Genomic DNA, 19602 nt, shown 5'->3' with positions numbered 1-19602 from the left:
CTACCTAAGACTTCACTTGAGTCTGTGCCTCAGCGGTTTGTCCGTCAGTGCCCAAGCCAGCTGTGTGCCTAGAGGTTTCTTCAACCTCAAAACCAGTGCTTTGTTTTCAGAGGCTTAGAAGAAAGGAATCTTACTTCCTCATTTTCTCCTCCTGAGAAATTTACATCTGCCCCTGCTTCTTGGGATGCCTTTTGTCTTGCACGCTGGCTCAAATAATAAGAAAGTGTGTGCCTTTCTTTTGGGCACACATTTAAGGTGTTGATCAATAAATCACCCCCTGCCAAGCTCCAACAGGCTTCCTGGTTTCCTCCTTTGCCACTTAAATTCTCCTTTCAGATGGGAAAAGGAGCTCATTATTTTTCTTCTTCACCTCCAGCTATATCTTTTTTCCTCTCTCTTTGCATATCATTTAACTTAGTTCTCAAGCCCACTATCCCCATTTGTTCCTTGCAGGGTGTCCCCTTTACTACCTAGAAGCTAAGCAGACCCTCGGCAGAATCTCGTTCTTTTTCTTATTGCACAGGGACATGTGTGGGCTTTGAGGTCACAGAAGCCAGTAGTACAATGGAAAGAAGACATGACATGGCTTCAGATGCCATGTATCTAGAGGGTGCCATGTGTGCTCACTGGGAAAGATGAGACCTCCCAGTAGAATGGCACCTCAGTCTTCTCTGGGTAATAAAGCTTGGCTCACTGAGGGCACTTATATGATCAGGTGTGTGGGAGAACATGCTTCATGAGGTCACACATGGCAAGCCCATGGGATTAGATGCCATTAGGGAAGCAAGTATCTAAGACACAGCCACGATTCACTGCATCTGAAGGCCTGAGTTACACATGGAAGAGAGAGGAACCCTCTGTGCCCAGCCAGGCATCCCCACTGTGGAAGTGGAACTTGTCAAACCAGCTCTTCAGTCCCCACTTATGAAAACATGCCTGAGTTAGCAATGAACAATCTACTGAGATCCAATATTACACCTGATGAAAATTGCCTTTTTCTTTGTTTTTTTTCTTTTTTTTTCTGAGACAAGGTCATAACTTCTGTCCTGGAACTCACTGTGTAGCCTCCCAAGTGTTAGAATCATCGGGATATGCCACCACACTGGGAAAATAAACTTTCTATCAGTACTTGAAGCCACTGTGTGAACCATCATTCTGGGTAGCATGGTGGTCACTTTCCTATGTCACCAAGTTTCTTAAAGTCCATTATGTTTATACTGGTCTAAGACATAGCCTTAGGAAGCATAAAAAAAAAAAACACACACACACACAGCAACTTGGTCTTCCCATTCCCTTTTTATCATTCTGGTTATGCCAAGCCCAAAGACTGGCTCTTGCAATAATAGTTTCAACCTCACTCAGAACACTTATAATTTTTTGTTTAATTCATAGCTAACTTTAAACTCTAGATCCTTCCCAGATAACTGTATCAATCAGAATTTAAATACAAATTTTTTAATATATTTTTATGATTTTTGACAATTTACATGAAACTTTCTTTTATATATATTACAGTGTTGTAAAATTCCCAATCAAAATAAATGTTGTAAACTAAAAAATAGATCCATTTAAAGTAAATATTAAGTTACTGCCTGTGTAGAATAGATCAATGGTAAATATCTAAAAAGGAATAGCAGGTATCTGAGGTCTAACAAGCACTACTGTAGCTGTTTTTCAGTTATTGGGGCACTTTTAAAAGTCGGTATGCATTACCTTGTACCAACTGAGCTAGAGTCTCAGACTGCAGGTCTCGGCAGTCCGTGTATGCTGTGTCTCTCAAATGATTCTGGTGAAAGACTATACTAGAAGTCCCTGCATGAGAAAATCTTCCGTTTCCTTTGCTCTGCAAGTTTTCTGTCTGGACATGCGCTTGTTTGATGGGCTACTAGGTGCATAATGTGTTTCATTTGCAAGTTCACTGCCATAGTGATCTTTATCTTTAGAAAAGTTTCCTAAAAATGTGCTGAGAAGCAACTACGTGTGATTCCCTGAGGGCTGTGACTAAGAGGCCCCACCACCGTGGTACTTAGATACTAGTACAAGCTCTTCTGTGCTGAGCACGCTCTCTCTCTCTCTCTCTCTCTCTCTCTCTCTCTCTCTCTCTCAATCTCTCCCTCTCTGCTTATACTTATGCTTATGCCAAATCCCACCTGAATGAATATATTAAAACTGTCACAAGTTTTTGAACTTTTTAAATTTTTTTTTTTTTTTTTTTTGGTTTTTCGAGACAGGGTTTCTCTGTGGCTTTGGAGCCTATCCTGGAACTAGCTCTGTAGACCAGGCTGGTCTCGAACAACTTTTTAAATTTTTAATTATTTATTTGTTTATTTTTGTTAACATTGGTGACATTGAGATTACTGTCATATCCCACCCTACGGTGTTAACTAAGTGACTTCATCCCTTACAATCTGCCTAACCTAACACTGAGATCCCCAAGTTTTTTGTATAGTTTATAAGAGATAGTATGTGCTGAGCTTCCACGAGGCAGGGAAGGGTGGTGAAGTGGCAGGCGGTTTTAAAGCGACAGAGTTCCAGAAAAAAAGAAAAGAAACCTCTTACAGAGAGTCCATGCTCCCCCCCAGAACAGACATGAGGTCCACCTATCTGACTACACAGGGCAGTTTGCTGCCTCCCTACCTCATGCTCACTCGGGGGCCTCTGCCCACTGGGGACACAGTGGCAGTGGGTTATCAACGCATGCATTTATTTCCCTCTTTCTTGTATGTGCACATGATCAACCGAATCCACATGTCAAATACACGCGAATGGAACTCGGTGAATAACTCTTATTCCTGGGTTATAGGTCCTGTGTGTCCTCAACAGAATGGAACCTGGGTAGAAGTCAGGAGCAGGCATTGACTTTGGGGAAAATAATTCATGCCCCTCCCTTCAGGAAGAGAGAAATACAGTGAACATTTCAAGTCCTAGGCAATGGCCTCCAACCCACCACCTTTTTTTTATAGCTCACCTTTCCCCAAATCAGAGATCAGAGGGCAAAGAAGGGTCAGGATGACTCAGGATATGGATGGTGACCTGAAAACCTTGAAGGGAATAGACACAGGATGCCACACTATAGCACAAAGCCATGGGTGAGTGTGAAGAGAAGAATCAGCTGCTTGCTAATAGGATATGGAAACGTGGCCAGGGTAAAGGACAGAAGATTTCAGACTCTTAGTGCCAATAAGACTACATTGTTCCAAAAGATGGAATTACCTACGCTTATTCCACCCAGGATGACCTTCTTATTTTGTACAGTTTACCTACATAATATGGTTTATATGGTTTATAATCTAATTTTAAAAAGGACATTACAGGGCTGAGGGTGTAACTCACTGGTAAAGCCCTTGCCTAGAATGTTCAAGGCCCTGAGTTCAAGCCCCAGAAGAACCACATAAACAGATAGATAGATATATAGATAGAGTCATTTACATGAAAAGGGTTCATTGAACTTCTAAGATTGGAATAAAATTTGTGAGAGATAACTGGGCTCATTGCTTGAAGAAGACTAAAGGTAGTTGTAAGTAACATTCCAAACAAACATAATTTCTGCCAAAGGAGCATTAGGGAGAAGTGACCCTGGGAATGGTGCTCTGTTTTAAAGACAGAACCTGGAGGTCTGTTGTCTCAGGATTCTCACAGTGCTCAGCACTGTCAGCAGGATGGAGAGCCTGCACAGCATGAGGAATGTCCTGCTAACTGTAACAGTGGGATTCATTAGGCTGGGGGGAAACTAGGGAGACAGAAGTGGGGAGATCACAGAAAACAGTGTATAGTAAATGCAGTGGTACCAACGGCTTATGGGAGTGTCTGACCTTCCTGTCTTCTGCTTGGCATGGCTCCTCCTGTCCCCTCCCCATGCTGATGGTGCTGACAGTTGGGGTGTGCAAAGCAGCTCTTAGCTCACAGGAATGGGGGTGTTGTTACAGGGCTCAACTTTCCCCCAGGGAGAGGCGAGTGCATGATGAAGTAAGCTTATAATGTCATTTTGTTTGTTTGTTTGTTTTTGTATATGTGTGTGTGCATGCATGTGCTCAAGTCCACATGTGGAAGTCAGAGAACAATTCAAGGAGTTCCTTCTCTCCATCCATTCTGCCGTGTAGGTCTTAGAGATCAAACGAAGATCGCCAGCCAAGGACCTTTTCCTGCTGAACTTTCTGTGAGATGCAGTCTTACTTTGTTGATCTGGCATTGTGGGTAACTGCTGATTGCTCAGACTCCCAGAGACTAGGGCTATAGGCCAGAGTGAAGAAAACTAAGAATTCTATCCTGTGAGGTATTAGATATGATGATTTTTCTTCTTTTTATAAATGTAATGAGTAATTTTAATAGATAAGGTAACCAAATAAATTGAAACACTTATACCAAATTAAAACACTTTCCTAATTTAATAAACTCACCAAGGGAATAATAATTACATGGTAAGCAGATTTTTATTACTGTATATGTCTGAGAAATAAGCAAAGTGGAGAAAAAAGAAAGCATTTATAGAAAAGTCAGTTTGCACTGTTACTGTTGTAAAATGTTTTTATAAATATTTTTGTAATTCTTTGAGAATTGTGTGTGTTTTTTATATTACCTCCAAGTTCTCCCCTTGACTCCCAGATCCACCTCCCACTTTCCTAGTCCTCAACTTTGTGTTCTGTTTCTTTTCCCCTTCCTTTCCTTGTATATTAGAAAAGGAAAATATGTTTATAGCAACAAGTCAGACAATAACATATAGAGGCTCTTCCCAGGTAAGAATGTTACTGCTTGGAGTATGAGTGTTTTTGTATCTTCTCCATGCTTCTGCCTTCCCATGTTGTTATAACAACAGTGGGGGGATACAGTTCTTATACTGCCCACACCACTTAGCTCTACAGATAACCCTCTGAGCCAATTCGTCTTCTTTGAAATGGTAGCCATTCTAGTGTCTAGGTAGACCGTGATTTGTGCAGCCTCTTCTCCCAAGGAATCTAGATTTCAATAGATTGTGATCATACCTAACAAAGGAAGCTAGTATTCTCCAACAGTTTTTGGGCGGGCGGGGGCGTCAGGTGCTGATAAGTTTCCATTTAAGAAGGACTTTCTAAAGTTAAAAGTTGCATTCTTCTTCTTTTAGTATCTACTTCTGACTTTTTGTTATTGTTGCAGTTCTTACTTGGCTGGCCAGTGGCAGGGGTTCTCAACCTGTGGGTCGCAACACATTTCAGAGTTGAACCACCCTTTCTCAGGGGTTGCCTAAGACCATCAGAAAACACAGTTCTTTACATTATGATTCATAAAAAATATAGTTATGAAGAGGCGACAAAAATAATTTTATGGTTGGGGGTGCCACCAAAACATGAGTCGTTGGATTAAAGGGTCACAGCATTAGGAAGGCTGAGACCCACTGCTTTCACCTCTGGTGAGAAGATCATCTTGACCTTCCCCTTTACAACATCCAGGCGGCATAGTTCACATTAAGGGTCACCCTAGGGTCACCCCAGCCCAGGGCCTGAATGCTTTCAGCTAAGAAAATGAAGCGACTGTTTTGTGTCTCAAGAGCTACCCTGGTCATAAAACTGTAGTGAATTCCGAGCAGGATCTGCCATGTAGATTCTTTATGAATAAAGATTTTTAAAGGAATCTGACCCATCTTTTGCAAGATGGAGGGTTTTAGAGACTCTTGCAGGCTGCTGCTAGATCGGCATACCTATGATGTCTGGCTCTCTCTTCCTCTGAATTTTCTGTGTATATCTTCGATTTATATTTTTATTGAGCTATTTGCTTTATTGCCAGTTCTTAGGAACTCATTATATATAACAAATAAAAAACCCTTTCCTGTCTTTATTTATTCTTTGATAATTTCCTATGTATATATGTGTATAAGGTATGTTGATCCTGTCAACCCACCATCCCCTCTTCATCTCCTCGCAGGCCCTTCCCCTACTCCACGTCCTTAATCATTTTTATATTCCATGAAGGAGCTCCTTGTGCACTCATAAAAATAATCAGAAAAAGTTTCTTTCAACAATAACAAAAACCCCCACCAGTATAAAACATTTGTATTGGGAGGGTCAAAATACTTGATTTCATTATTTTTTATTATTGTTTGAGAATTCCATGCATGCGTATAATGAAATATAACCCTATACATACTGTTTCCCTTTCTAACATTATTTTGTCATGATGATGATGATAACCCATTGAGTTCAGCTAGTGTTGCCTATATGTGTCTAGGTGCAGGACCAGCCACAGGAACATGGAGAACCTATCAGTGGCCACACCCTCAAACACAAGTGATTCTTCTTTCCCTACAATGCCAATAACGTCTCAGTAAAGGGCAGGGCTTGTGGGGGGCAATCGCTCTCTTTTGGCTGGCTGTGGCAATCATTTTAAATACCCCCAAAAAAGCTTCTGCTAAGTGATGAATATTTGGTAATTCTTCCCTTTAGCCCCAGAGTTATTAGTTCCCAGCTGTGCGTTTATACAGGTTACCTGGTTTAGGGGGTTGGTTTTTAAAATACCAGTCCTTGAGTTTCATCTCTCAGGCATGGTGACTTAACTTTCTGGTGGCAAGGCCCAGAAATCGATTTTAAACAAGAATGCTTACTGGATTTGAGTATGCAGCCAGAACCAGGAATTGGATCATTCAACCCTGGGAGGGCATTGAAAGTTAAGCGGTCCTGTGGGACAGGCACCAGTGATCACTACTACCACCTGCAGGTGGGAGGCAGAACTGACACAGATCAGCTCCAAAGGGCTCTAAGCCCAGATCTAAGAAAGGTCCCCATTTTCAGGGTATTGGCAAGGTATCATTGTATGCATGTGGGCCTTCCTTGTGTAAATGACTTCCCAGGGAAATTGGCTGGCAAGATATGTCAAGTTAGTATTGAATTTACATTTATATCATTGATTCTGCATCTTCTGTAGTCATAAATAGCAGACTAGATGATACTGCTCAAGGCCTGGTATCTCTAGCCACCAAATATTCATTGACTCTTTATCCTAATAACAAACATCACTGGATTTTATAATCCATGTGAGAGGCAGAGGCAGTTTCTGCGACGAATCTTAACCAAACTCATCCAAACAAAGCCACTACCTCTCCCTACCCACCCTTCCCCAGCTATGTGTTAATTCGAATTGCCTTGCTCTGTAACGTTTCAGGATGTTTCCTCCTTCATGTGAGATTATACAGCGTGTAACACTGAGGGAAATAACAGAGGAGGCAGTCATCAGGGAAACACGCTTTGAAAGGCAGTGATGCTGGCAGAACATGGAAATGTCTGGGGGAAAAGAGCACAGAACTGGCAGCGGCTGGGGCTTCTGCCCAAAGTGGTAATTAGACGGCAAGTTTATCTTCTGCGGGGAAGGTGTTTCTTCTCCCTTCTCCATACAGTGAGAATGTGAAATTGTTGTTCTGCCGTGACAGTCACCATTGATGCATTGAGTTTCCTTCATATCTATGTATAGATACATATATATTTATACATCTATATATTCCACCAGGCATTAGTGGGGGTGTGATCCATACTCTGCCAATAGGAGTTAAATCTCTAAGAAATAAAGATAAAGAAAAGATGGATGATAGATAGATAGATAGATAATAGATTAGATAGATAGATAGATAGATAGATAGATAGATAGATAGATAGATAGATAGATAGATAGGAGTGGATCTATAGGATATAGGTAATGCGTGTAAATACATAGATAGGTATATATAAGTAAATGTTAGGTATGTGTGCATATATGTGTGTATGTTACATATGCACATGTATGGAAATTCACGCCAGGACTTTGCACATACAGAGCACGTGGACCCTCACTGATTTCTGTCCCCAGGCCTGAGCTGAACCTTCGGCAACCTGTTGTAAGCTGACACAGGTTTTCCTCTGTCTGCTCAGCTTATACTGTATCTCAGAAGGGCTTCCTCAAGAGTTCAGCTTCTCCATTTCAGAACCACTGCCATTCTAGTCTGGATAATTCTCTGTGACGGTTGTGTCTACTGTGCAGTGTTTAGCAACATCCCTGGCTTCTGATCGCTAATGCCAGGAGTATCCCCTCAGCTACTCCAGAGCTGTCTCCAGACATCACCTAATGGCCGAGTTAAGGTCCCCAAAAAGACCAGCTGACTTAAGAACTAGGGTGCTCTGGAGAGAGTGAGCTTCTCCCTTCTTTCCAAACAGCCTACCTGATCCCCTAATCTAAATTGGGAACCTTGTTTTTTTCTTTCTCTCTCTCATGAAAAGTCAGTGTGGAGTGAGTGACAGACTGTAACAATACACTTGCCTGAGACATGAATGTCTTTCTTTCCTATTGCACCTCCAGTTCCACAGTATAATCTGTTTTGTTCATTCTGTACACATATTGCCTGGCACAGTGATTGGCACTTAATAAGTATATGTCAAATGAAAGGATTATTTAATATCCTGAAGCACAAAGCCTGACTTAGTTCGAAGGGGTTTTGTTCTGGGGGCTTATTTCAGTCTATACAGCAAAGCCTATAAAAGAAGAAATTAGGGCCATATTGAGGCTGTTGAAGGGTGTGAGCAGGAAAGTCTAAAAATTATATTATTTGGATAGGATTCCTGGGGGGTTTTGGCGGGGTGCTGTTGATTGGCAGGTTCATTCTGGAAACAACAGCTCTGATATGTCATCAGAAGCTGAGCCAACCTGTCCTTCCTGCTTCCCCAACCCACCCACCAATTCACAGAGGAAACAAGGCTTTGACCAGAGTGAGGCTTGACGCTCCATCGGTTCTCTGAGGACCAGAAGGGACGTGACATCAGAGACAGCCCACGAGGCCTCTTAATGCTCCTTTTCATGTTTAAAAATGGAATTAAGAGGCATAATTTTTTAAATGAAAAATGACTGACTGGCATTCTTCCCACCAAAAATGGAGAGTAATTTAATTTGTTAGTGGCTTATTTTATTTGACAGTCTTTGTACAGACTCGATTTGGTTTGTTACACTGAATTACCCTTTAATGGCGGGTACATCATGCCAGACTCTACCCCCCCCCCAGGTGGGTTTGATAATTGGACAAGCATCCATATTGTTCAAGGTTTCATAACAATGAGAACAGAGGCTCCTCAGCAGTGTGAGCAGGACTGTTCCTCCCAGCTTCCTGAGCATCCTCACCCTGACCGTGGCATCTTCTCCAGCTCCTCTCTGCTCATCGCATCCTCTCCAATCTCATGGTTCTCTGATGCCTTGCACATGATTCAGCCTTGTGCATCTGCATCCATGGGTGCCCCTGCCTCATGTCCTTCAGCCTTGGTACATCTGCATCCATGGGTCCCCCTGCCTCATGTCCTTCAGCCTTGGTACATCTGCATCCATGGGTGCCCCTGCCTCATGTCCTTCAGCCCTGGTACATCTGTATCCATGGGTGCCCCTGCCTCATGCCCTTCAGCCCTGGTACATCTGTATCCATGGGTGCCCCTGCCTCATGCCCTTCTGGCATCTGCTCACATGGCACCCCTCAGAGATGCCTTCCTGGAGAAGCCATGTCATATAGCGAAAGAGAGAGAAAGAGAGACAGACAGACAGACAGATAGACAGAGACTCCACAGAAGCAAACTTGACTGTGTCTGCCCTGAGGCATGCCTGATAAAGAGAAGAGATCTAATTGTGTTTGTTGAGTGACTAATTAAGCTAATGGCCCAACTCTCAGGAGCACACACACTCCCTCATAGCCCCCCTTCTAGTCCATCTGTGTCAGCATCCTCTCCTTTCTGAGTCTGCCACCACATCCCTAGGAGATACCTCCTAAGAAGTTCCCACTGAACTCCAGTACAGCTCAGCACCCCTTCCTCAAGTATCTGTGTAGCCTGGTACAGAACCAGGAAGACAGAGAGTCAGACTGACTCCTGATCCAAGGAGTACAGGTCTCTTGATTCTGCCTCGGGCCAGCTGTGTGACTTTAGATTAATTGCTCAACCATTCTGTGCCGCACCTTTCTTATCTGCCCCTTGGGGGGGATCATGAAGATAAGATCATCCACTGATAACTGGCTTAAGTGTTTAAAACATTCCAGGCAGTAGATATGGGGGGTGTCACTTAATGTGGGGGTGTTCATAGAAGGTCTCACTGAGAGGGCACCACTGGAAAGGGGAATTGACTAAAGTGGCTCTCCGTAAGCCTATATGACAGGTCAGACACAGGCTGCCCCTCGTCCCCAGGGAAATCCATCAGTGGATATAATAGCCGGATGCCAGGTGTCGGGGGAAAATGGGATTGGGTTGGTCTCTCCCAGTACCACGCACACAAGCGTGTGAGAATACTCACATGCACAAGCAACCTCAGGAAGACACTGGACCTGAGCAGAGGAGGAGGGATGCAGGCTGACCTAGAGAGGACACTGCTGCATCCCAGCTTGGGTCACTCCAGGTGCAGCGCCTCTGCAGCTGCCAGGAAGCCTCCGATGAAAGCTTCAGCTGAGTTAAGTGGTGCCAGGCCCGGCTGGGCATTTGCTCATGATTCCAGCCCTCGGAGGCTAAGGCAGGCAGGTCACAGGTTCAAGGCCAGCCTGAGCTACAGATCAAGGTCTTATTCTCCCAACATCGAAAGCTAAGCTTGCTCTCTCTCTCTCTGCGACACTGGGCTGCATCCTCCCTTATAGGGTGGCAAATGGAGCCCTTTCCAAGGCTGGCTCCAGGGAAGCAGAATGAAATCATGGATGGGGTGGAGTTGACACCTGGGGTTCTGAACACCAAGGCTGGCTCACAGCACAGGAAGGCTGCCAGAACAGTACTCACCAAAGAAAGCCCAAACATCGCCTGTCACTCTTGAAATCATGCTCCGCTCTTCTCCCTGCATGGTCCCAGAAGGAATAATCAGACCATGCAGGAATCATGGTCCCAACATGGCTGTCTAATCTGCCCATCTGGTCCTTCCTGAACTGCAGAGAGTCCTCCTTATGACACCATCGTGGACAGAGGACAAGCCTTTACCTAAACATAAGAATGATTCAGGGACTCCCCCGACATATACATAGATACACATACACAGACAAACATGCACATGCATACACACACACACACACACACACACACACACACACACCCCTACATCCTTTATCTGTGCAGAGCATCAGAGAGCTTCATCCCCAGACACCTGCTCCGAGCTTTTCCCCATTAGACGACCCATCATGGATGGTGTCAGCCTGCATTAGCAACCAGGCTCATCACATTAGGCAGCAGCCCTGGGCTGGCAGCTACTACTTTGAAATGCCTCTTTACCCTGTTGTCACGCTCTCTTCTGCATCAGACACAGCCACAGGAGCAATCTGCAGACCCAGTGCAGACATGAAGGACCAGGTTAGAGGGCAAGGATTTCATGGAAGCCTGACAGATCCCAGTGTCCTGGGCCCTGGTGCCTGGGTGGCATTCAGGCCTCCCTGGGGAGCATTGAAAGGCTCTAAAGTGTGAGCATCCTTATGACCAACTGCAAAAGTGTAGGTGCCGTGTGTTCCTGAAAACACACAAAATAGATGCTCTGCCCATTTACTGTAAAAACTGGCGATGGCTGTGGTGACATCATGCACACAGCATGGTGTGACATCCATAATGCCTCTCTTCTACAAGCCTCCCTGGCTATTTATCCAGGTCACTAACAAAGCAATGGCCAGTCCCCGCCTTGTGCAGTGTTCCTGCCCAGTGCAGATGAGGAAAGAACTCTCATCTTTGTAGTCAGATGGGTCCTGAGATCAAATCCCATCTGTGCCTTCTCATATCTGGGCTACCCTGGGACAGTAACTTGACCTCTGCATTCTGTTTGTAATCCTACTGTGTGCTGGTACCTGTTTCATAGCTGTTGAAAGAATTATCTGGGAGTCTTATGTGAAGAGTACCTGGCCAGGCACGGATGCTTCAGTAGCTAGTTCAGGGCCAAGTTCATGGGGGAAGCTTAGTTTTATCCATTGTGAAACCTCAGCTCACACAAGCCCTCAGTGGGTGTTCACTTGTGCACACCTACCTGTGAAAGCTGGAGCTCAGCCCCCCTGTACCTCCAGAAAGGTCTGATCAAAGCTTGACCTTGCTCATGTCTAGGTCATCACAAACACATTCATTATATCAACCTTCTTGATGTAGACAGAGCCCCTTCTTGTAGATTACCCCCAATCTACCCTGTCACCTTTGTTCTCACAGTGGGCTTTATTACCATCCCGGCTTCAACCCCCTTTCTGCTGACCTGGGGACTCACATTCCTCTTTCATGTCCCCACCCGCTCACCCAGTCTCAGGAAGCCTCTCAAGACCCACTATGCCTTGTGCCTCCTCCCTGGGGCACTTGCTCAATTGCTGTGTGATCTTTCACCCCATCTCCACCCCTTCCCCACCCCCAGCTATGGCAGCCATGTGATGGTGAGGCAGGGGTCCTGAGTGCTTACCAGGTGAGCCCTTGGGACTTTGTACAAGGCTCAGTTGGTGTTGCTGAAAGAGTGCGTAGGATGGGGAGTGACTACCTCAATAAATCCCCATGACCATCCTCAAAAGGAAGAGGACAAAGTAGGTTCAGTCAATGACCAGATCATGGGGCACATCCCAGCCCATCAGTCAGTGGTTACATAAGCTCAAAGCGGAAGTCTCCCACTCTCCCACAAAACCATTATTTATGCCTGGCATATGAGACCCAAGAGACCAACTCCCCCCTCTATCCTGACACATAGAAGACCCCCAACACTGGCTTCTGGGACCCAGCATCTCTTCTGTCTAGACCTTATTCCATCTGTGTGTTCTCAGAGTTGTTCATGTGCACGCACATGCACACGCGTACACACACACACACACACATGAGCCTGTGAACAGCTCCAAGTTGGGACTGGGAGAACTCTGCCTTCTAGAGGGTGCTGTCAGGTGACTACCAATGGGTTTAGGGCCCCCTCTTCTTGCATCCTGGGGTGATGTTCATCCAGAAGCTAGTCTTAATCTAACCCCTGTTGTCATGCCAGCCAGGGCTCCTCCGAGAGTCTTTGTGAGGGAGAAGATCTTTGTGGCTCTTTGTCTCCTTGCTTCTATCTAAGAGCTCTGCTGTGCTCTGTAGTTTAGCTTGTTTGGGTCTTTTAGAAGAGTGTGTCTTTGTTCACATTTTCCTGAGAGAACTCTCTCTCTCTCAGTGGCCTAGCTCCCCAGCCCACCATGAAGAAAACGCTTGCTGACATTGCTCTCCTCAGTCCTTCAGTAAACACTTCCAGAATACCTTCTAAATTTCAGAAGCATGACCAGATAATTTACTGTCCAAATGGGGACCAGTTTAAATGTGACACTAGCTAATTCGTACTTGTGGACAATTGGCGTAAACAAAGATGCCCCATGGCCAACCAGGATGCACCAAGCACTTGTATGCTATCGGCTCATTTGGGGTCACTAGAGTCTTAGGTAGTGGAAGGCTTTCCTATAAGTGTCCCGTAAAGGTTAAAAGTAAAACTAGAAGGGGACCCAGGCCACTGGGGGCAAGATGTAAAAACACAAGAAAGATGAATGGAGGTTGAAGCTAAATGACAGATTCCTAAGATTTTTCCCACAATTGCCTTCCTTGAATGGATTTCCTGTTTAAAAAAGAAAGAACATACATACTACCAGCACTAAATGGACTCAGAAGGTTGGGTGTATGTGTGTAAATGTGCACATGTGTATGAATACATATGTGTGTGTGTGTGTGTGTGTGTGTGTGTGTGTGTGTGTGTGTAGCAATAATAGCCAAAGAAGAGGTCATGAATTTGAGACAAAGTGAAGATGGGGCAGGAGCAGGTGGAAATGATGTAAACACAGCACTCATATTTCAAAAAATAAAATGTTTAAATTAAAAAAAAAAGGGGGAAACAGACTGGGAGAGAGCTTAGAAGACTATGTTCCCATAATGGGATCTAAGTCCCCCTGAAGGGCGCTGGGGAAGTGTTTCAAGTTTATAAAGATGTGATGTCACCATCCCCTATCTCCCACTGCCAGATGTCAACAACTGCAAGGCCCAGAATGTGGTGAGAATGGCAGCTGCCTTCTGTCACTCTTGGCTTCAGGGTTGTGACTTACTGTGTGGTGGTAAGGGCACAGCACGACCCATTTCCTACCAAAAAGAGACTTCTGTCCTGAGCACTGTGCCTCTCTCATATCCTAGGTGCCCGTCCTGAGACCCATGGACCTGATGGTGGAGGCCACCCCACGAAGAGTGTTTGCCAATGCGCACACATACCACATCAACTCCATATCCGTCAACAGCGACTACGAGACCTACATGTCTGCTGATGACCTGAGGATTAATCTGTGGAACTTTGAGATAACCAATCAGAGTTTTAGTATCCTTTCCTTCCAAGCCAATAGCCTATTGGTCTGACTCAAGGGTATCCAGGTAGGAGTGGGCAGGGGAGAAAGAGGTAAGGAAAAAAAACATCAAAATGGAAATGCCTGGCAACTTTGAAGGAAAATCTTAAATTGTGGGCACAGCAGCAGCACTAGCTCTGGAATGTAACTTAAAATCATGTTTTTACACAGTAAATAATGGCCCCAAAGCAGCTTGACATGGCAGTCCTAATGCAACTGAGGATATAGGTCCAAGACACCAGGTTTGATGCCAGCATCTCAATCAAAACAAAAACCATAAGCGTTATTATCTTCCACTTAACTCAAACTGGGAAAAGTCAAAACGACTCCCGAGTGTCTGTGTGAGGCCAGTATCTGACATCATTATATTCATCTTGTATTTAGTGATAAAAGCTGACCTCAACCTGTGGGTCACAACGCTCAGGACCATCAGAAAACTCAGCTATTTACACTATTCGTAACAGTAGCAAAATTACAGTTATGAAGTAACAATGAAAGTGATTTTATGGTTTAAGGGTCACCACGACATGAGGAACTGTATTAAAAAGTCCCAGCATTAGGAAGATTGAGAGCCACTGGTCTAGGGTGTGCCCATCCAGTCCATCCTAAACCTGACTCTTAATTCTAGTTCCCAACTCAGTTCCTGCTCTCAGCCCTCAGGGAGTTGAATTCTGGCTCCCAATCAACCTTGTTTCTTCAGTTGCCGGCTCCTGCCATCCCAGCCCCGCCCATCCCTGAGCTGTCCACAGTGAACCTGGGACAGCTGAGATGCCTCCATCCCCACTCTTACCTACACTCACTGACACCACCACCATTGTCTCTTTCCCCTATGGGGGCCTGATTCCTCTCCTTCAGCACACATGCCCTGCCTATCAGTTACCATGTGACCCACACGACATCCTGACTGTGCACCTAACACTCCCGTAACTTTCCAGTGAACTGGAAACTCTAAGTCGTTTCCCAGGGTCTAGAAGATTCCACACCATCTGGGCCTGACTGCCTCCGACACCTGTCATGTCGCTCTTGCCTCACCCACTCTGCTCCAACCAGAGAACCATGTTTCTATTCCCAGCTAAGCTTTGCTCTTCCTCTTTCTGCACTTGCTGTCCCCTCTATCGGGAAATGTGTCCCCAGAGTTCTTGATTCCAGTCTCAATCGAATCTACTGTCTCTATAGAGACTAGGCTCCCATTAGTTCCCAAGTGACTGTATCCTTGCTGTCTTCATCATGCTCATCAGAACTTGAAATGTTTTAGCATGTTTTAGCATGTGTGGTTTTTAGTTTTCCCCCATCCTACACTCACTGACACCATGTTCTCATGTTCATGAGAACAGGAGCCCCAAATGGCCCATTGCTCTATTCCAATGGATTTTAGCATTCTGTACCTGAAAGCCTTGCACACAGCCAGAGTACCATTGTAGTCAGTGGTCAGAGTGGACCTATAGGAAACTCTTCACTATGAAGCCTAGCTTGGAAATTTAACTTGCAAAGTGTTAAAGCCGAGCTGAGGGAATGGGTTCGTTGGCAAAGTGCTTGCTCAGTAATCTCGAGAACCTGAGTTTGATCCCCAGAACTCAGGAAAAAGAAACGAGATGTGACCGCACTTTTTCATAATACCAACACTAGAGGTGGAGGTACACTCACTCTCCAGCCTTCCTAGCCTATTGGTAAGTTATAGACCTGGAGGAGATCCTGTCTATTTGAGGTGTGGGGGTCCTCTGAAGAGCAACAGCCGCACACGGGGATGCAACTCACACACCTACATGGAAAGGATGTTTGTGCAAGGGCACACAGCTCGATAGCCATTACCACAGAGACATCCTATGGTCCCTAAGGTTCTTAGGAAAGGTGTCCGTAACCAAGTTCTGGCACTGAGATACATCTGGAGACACTGAGAACTGGTCTTTGGGACTGTGACTGGGTAGCTCTCATTGGTCCCAGAACAGACATGTCACACTGTGTGGGCCGGAGAATAGCTGACTGACTGCAGAGTTCTCCTGGCAGAGCAGCTGCTGATAGAATGAACGTAGATGGCGGTCGCCTTTGCCTCCTCACATCTATTCCGAGAACCAGGAATCTGCCTGGGCTCAGCCAGCTGTCACTCTGAGCTTATGCTTCCCCAGCCTAGGTGGCATGTTTTCTGAATTTTGCCTCCAGGCTTTCAAGAGGGAAAGGAACTTTCTCAGGCATTTGGGGAGACAGATGCCTTGGGGAGAATGCAAAGGGGACATATTAATAGTGCCTTTTAGGTTCTCTTCTACAGATGTGTGACAGCCTGCCAGATGCTGGCATACAAATGAGACCTTAGCGCTCACCCTTACCGCTGCCATATGTAAAATAATCACTGTCATCATGTGGGTGATGATAACTGATATCTATATACTGCCTTTCAGCCAGACTGCCCCCAGGCAGGAAGGTATGCAAACCAAGGCCCTTTAGCCTCTCTGCACTGAAGTGTAGCTACCTCTGGAGCAGGCAGCAGCCCTCTTCCACAACATCCTCAGAAAAGTATCAAGAACAACCCTTGTCTTAAATACCTCCTGTTTAGCACCTTCTTCTGTTATGCCTTTTATCGACCAGAGGCAGGAGCATGGCTTGGGATGCCTGGGGTGGCAGGCAAGATGCTTCATAGAAATACATGGACCGTTTTCATAACAGTAGAGGCAGAAAACTCGCATCCTGTGAGGTCACAGATGCTAAAAATTCCACTTAAATCACACAGTATACATCCACAATTAACTCAGTGAGACAAGTAGCAAGGAAGTCTGTCTGGGGACACACAAGCACAGCACTGATGTCACAGCTCACAACACAGGATTTAGAGTCTGACAAGAACAGAGCTCACACCCAGGCCCACCACTTTCTGACTGTGAACCTTCTCACAACATGCCTTTTATTTACCCAGACTCCCATTCTCCACTTCGTCCTCCGGAGGGAAGAACACCACCAAAGAACTGTGAGATGGCAAAACTGCCTCCCCCCGACTACGCTCTTACACACACACACACACACACATACACACACACACACACACACACACACACACACACACACGTTTTGAGAAATGCCTTACTGAGTAAACAAACATCTTGATTTTCTGTTGACTTAGTGGCTACTCCTGAATCCAATGATATTTTAACTACCGTCTGTAGGGCCTGCTGCCCCATGGTCAGTGCTCCGTTGATCAGGCCACAGCCTGGCAGGATTTCTGTTCCTGCTGGCACTGACTCTGCTGCTGCCACCAGATATAGTTTTTAACTAAGTTTCTATAGTTCTGTTCACCATAAAGACTGAGGAGTCAGATATTGGGGTAGAAACCTGGGAGCTCAGAGAGGCAGAGAAGCAACCAGCTGACCATTCTTTTCACATTTCAGAGAGAATGAACGTCTCTCCATTCATCCCAAACCAAAACACTGTAAATCTCTAAGGCCCTCCCTACTCCTGCCTGTGTGTCTCTCTATCCATCTTCCTGGATCTCCTGTACTCTCTATGGCTAATTCTTGTCAACTAATCACTGACTCCGTTCCATCGGCCAATATTGATTTTATTAACACATTCTCAGGGGTCACAGTGTTATCAAATATTCCACAACAGATCAGTATAACAAAGTCTGATAAAAGTTATGCTTCTTGTTGAAGAGATGAAAAAAAAAAAAACTAGAGATGATGACCAATGATTTCTACTTTGTCACTGTCTAGATTACACTCTTAAGTCTACATTCCTCCTTCAGCTCTAGACTTGGTGATTTTTATCAAATGTTGCTCCTTATAATCTAATCAGCATCCATTTTCAGAGTGTCTGAGGTCTAGGGCCTCACATTTAGCATTAGGTAAGAGCATGCCCATCCTAATTTTTGGGTACTTGACCACAAGCCCTCTCTATCCACGGACACCCAGGCCATCCCAAATAATGGGTCCTTTCTTAAAGTAAATAAAATTATCTTGATGCATCAGGACCCCATTTCTAGGTTAGTAATTTTCTAGAGCAAGAGGTGGCCCTGGGCTTTAATAAGCGAAGTTTGCTCTTAACACATTGCTTCTCTGGGAATGGGGAGATGGTTCAGTGGGTAAGAACACTTGCTGGACACACATGAGGACCTGAGTTTGAATCCCCAGCTTAAAAATTGCACATGACTATAACCCCAGCCCTGGGGTTTGGGGGTGACAGAGACAGGCAGATCTCAGGAGCTTGCTGGCCAACTATCCTAGCCAAAATAGGGAGCTTCAGAATCAGTGAGAGAACTTGTCTCAAGAGAACACAGCAGAAAATGATAAATCAGGACAGCCAATAACCTTTTCTGACTCTATGTTTACGCATAGGCTTGCACCCTGGACACACATATACATGCACACACGCATGCATGCTGAACACACATTCCCAACACACACATGTTACTATTTCTTTTTGAAAAGCATGTTATACACAGATTCCTTTGAATTCTTTGTTGGTCAGGAGAGCTAAGAATTGATCAGCCAATGAGTTTTATCTTGTAAAATTGCAAACATTGGGGCCAGGTTTTGTGCCAGGTACTGCACTAAACCTGACAAAAGAAAAGAGAAAAAGAAACAAAATTGAATTTTCAGAATGACATGATACAAATAATAACACCAATATGTGTTTCATTGTGAGCTGAGACAAGCTCTTAATAGAAGAGAATTAAATTCTTCAAATACATTTTTTAAAAACTGGTTTTGGACTAGAAAATGAAGGGGGCTTCGCTGAGGAACTGATCGTTGAGTTGAGATATTCAGAGAGAGACTATAAGCTAACTTGGGCAAGGAGGTGTGGCGATATTTGCCTAGTGCACACCAAGGTCCCTGTGGCAGGAGGAATTCTAAGCAGATGGCCATCCCTGGACACAGACTGGAAAGCTTAGGCAAGGATACTCTTTGTGTAAGGATATCTCCGAAAGAAAAAAACCTGGATATTTTTATTTGATCCCAGCATCTTCATAAGGTAGTTTTGTTTGTCATCTTGCCCCATTCAGGATGCACAGAGCCTCAACTCTGTGATTTCCAGCTTCTAGTACAACACTTGGTCACATCGTGGTCAGTTGTCTCCCTTTTAGATTAACGGGTCAGGGCTACACAAGTCTGGCGGAGGACACAGAAGCCAGATACAGCAACTCCCTGTTTCTTAATATGTCTTTCATCCCACCTTGGGAGCAAATGTTGTCTGAGGTTTCTGTCCTGCCCAGTTTTTGCAGTCGTTACGTCCCAAAGAAATCACACAGAGGTCTACATTAGTTAGAAACTGATTGGCCCATTAGCTCAGGCTTCTTATTAATTCTTATAACTTGTATTAGCCCATTATTCTTG

General features: G+C 44.8%; 1 protein-coding gene across 4 annotated transcripts in view; it reads left to right on the top strand.

Annotated features, from left to right (window-relative positions):
* Positions 1-19602, top strand: part of LOC121442259 (serine/threonine-protein phosphatase 2A 55 kDa regulatory subunit B beta isoform) — a 409241-nt gene that overhangs the window by 341642 nt on the left and 47997 nt on the right. For all 4 annotated transcript variants that reach the window (XM_041643737.1, XM_041643738.1, XM_041643739.1 and 1 more), the window contains one exon: positions 14082-14259. In XM_041643737.1, coding sequence (XP_041499671.1) covers positions 14082-14259 — 178 coding nt within the window. The remainder of the gene's footprint in view (positions 1-14081; positions 14260-19602) is intronic.

Source organism: Microtus oregoni, unplaced genomic scaffold, assembly GCF_018167655.1.
Source record: "Microtus oregoni isolate MIOR12 unplaced genomic scaffold, Mior012 000088F_ref0000325, whole genome shotgun sequence".
NCBI lineage: Eukaryota > Metazoa > Chordata > Mammalia > Rodentia > Cricetidae > Microtus > Microtus oregoni.
This window is presented reverse-complemented; position numbering and strand designations above follow the sequence as displayed.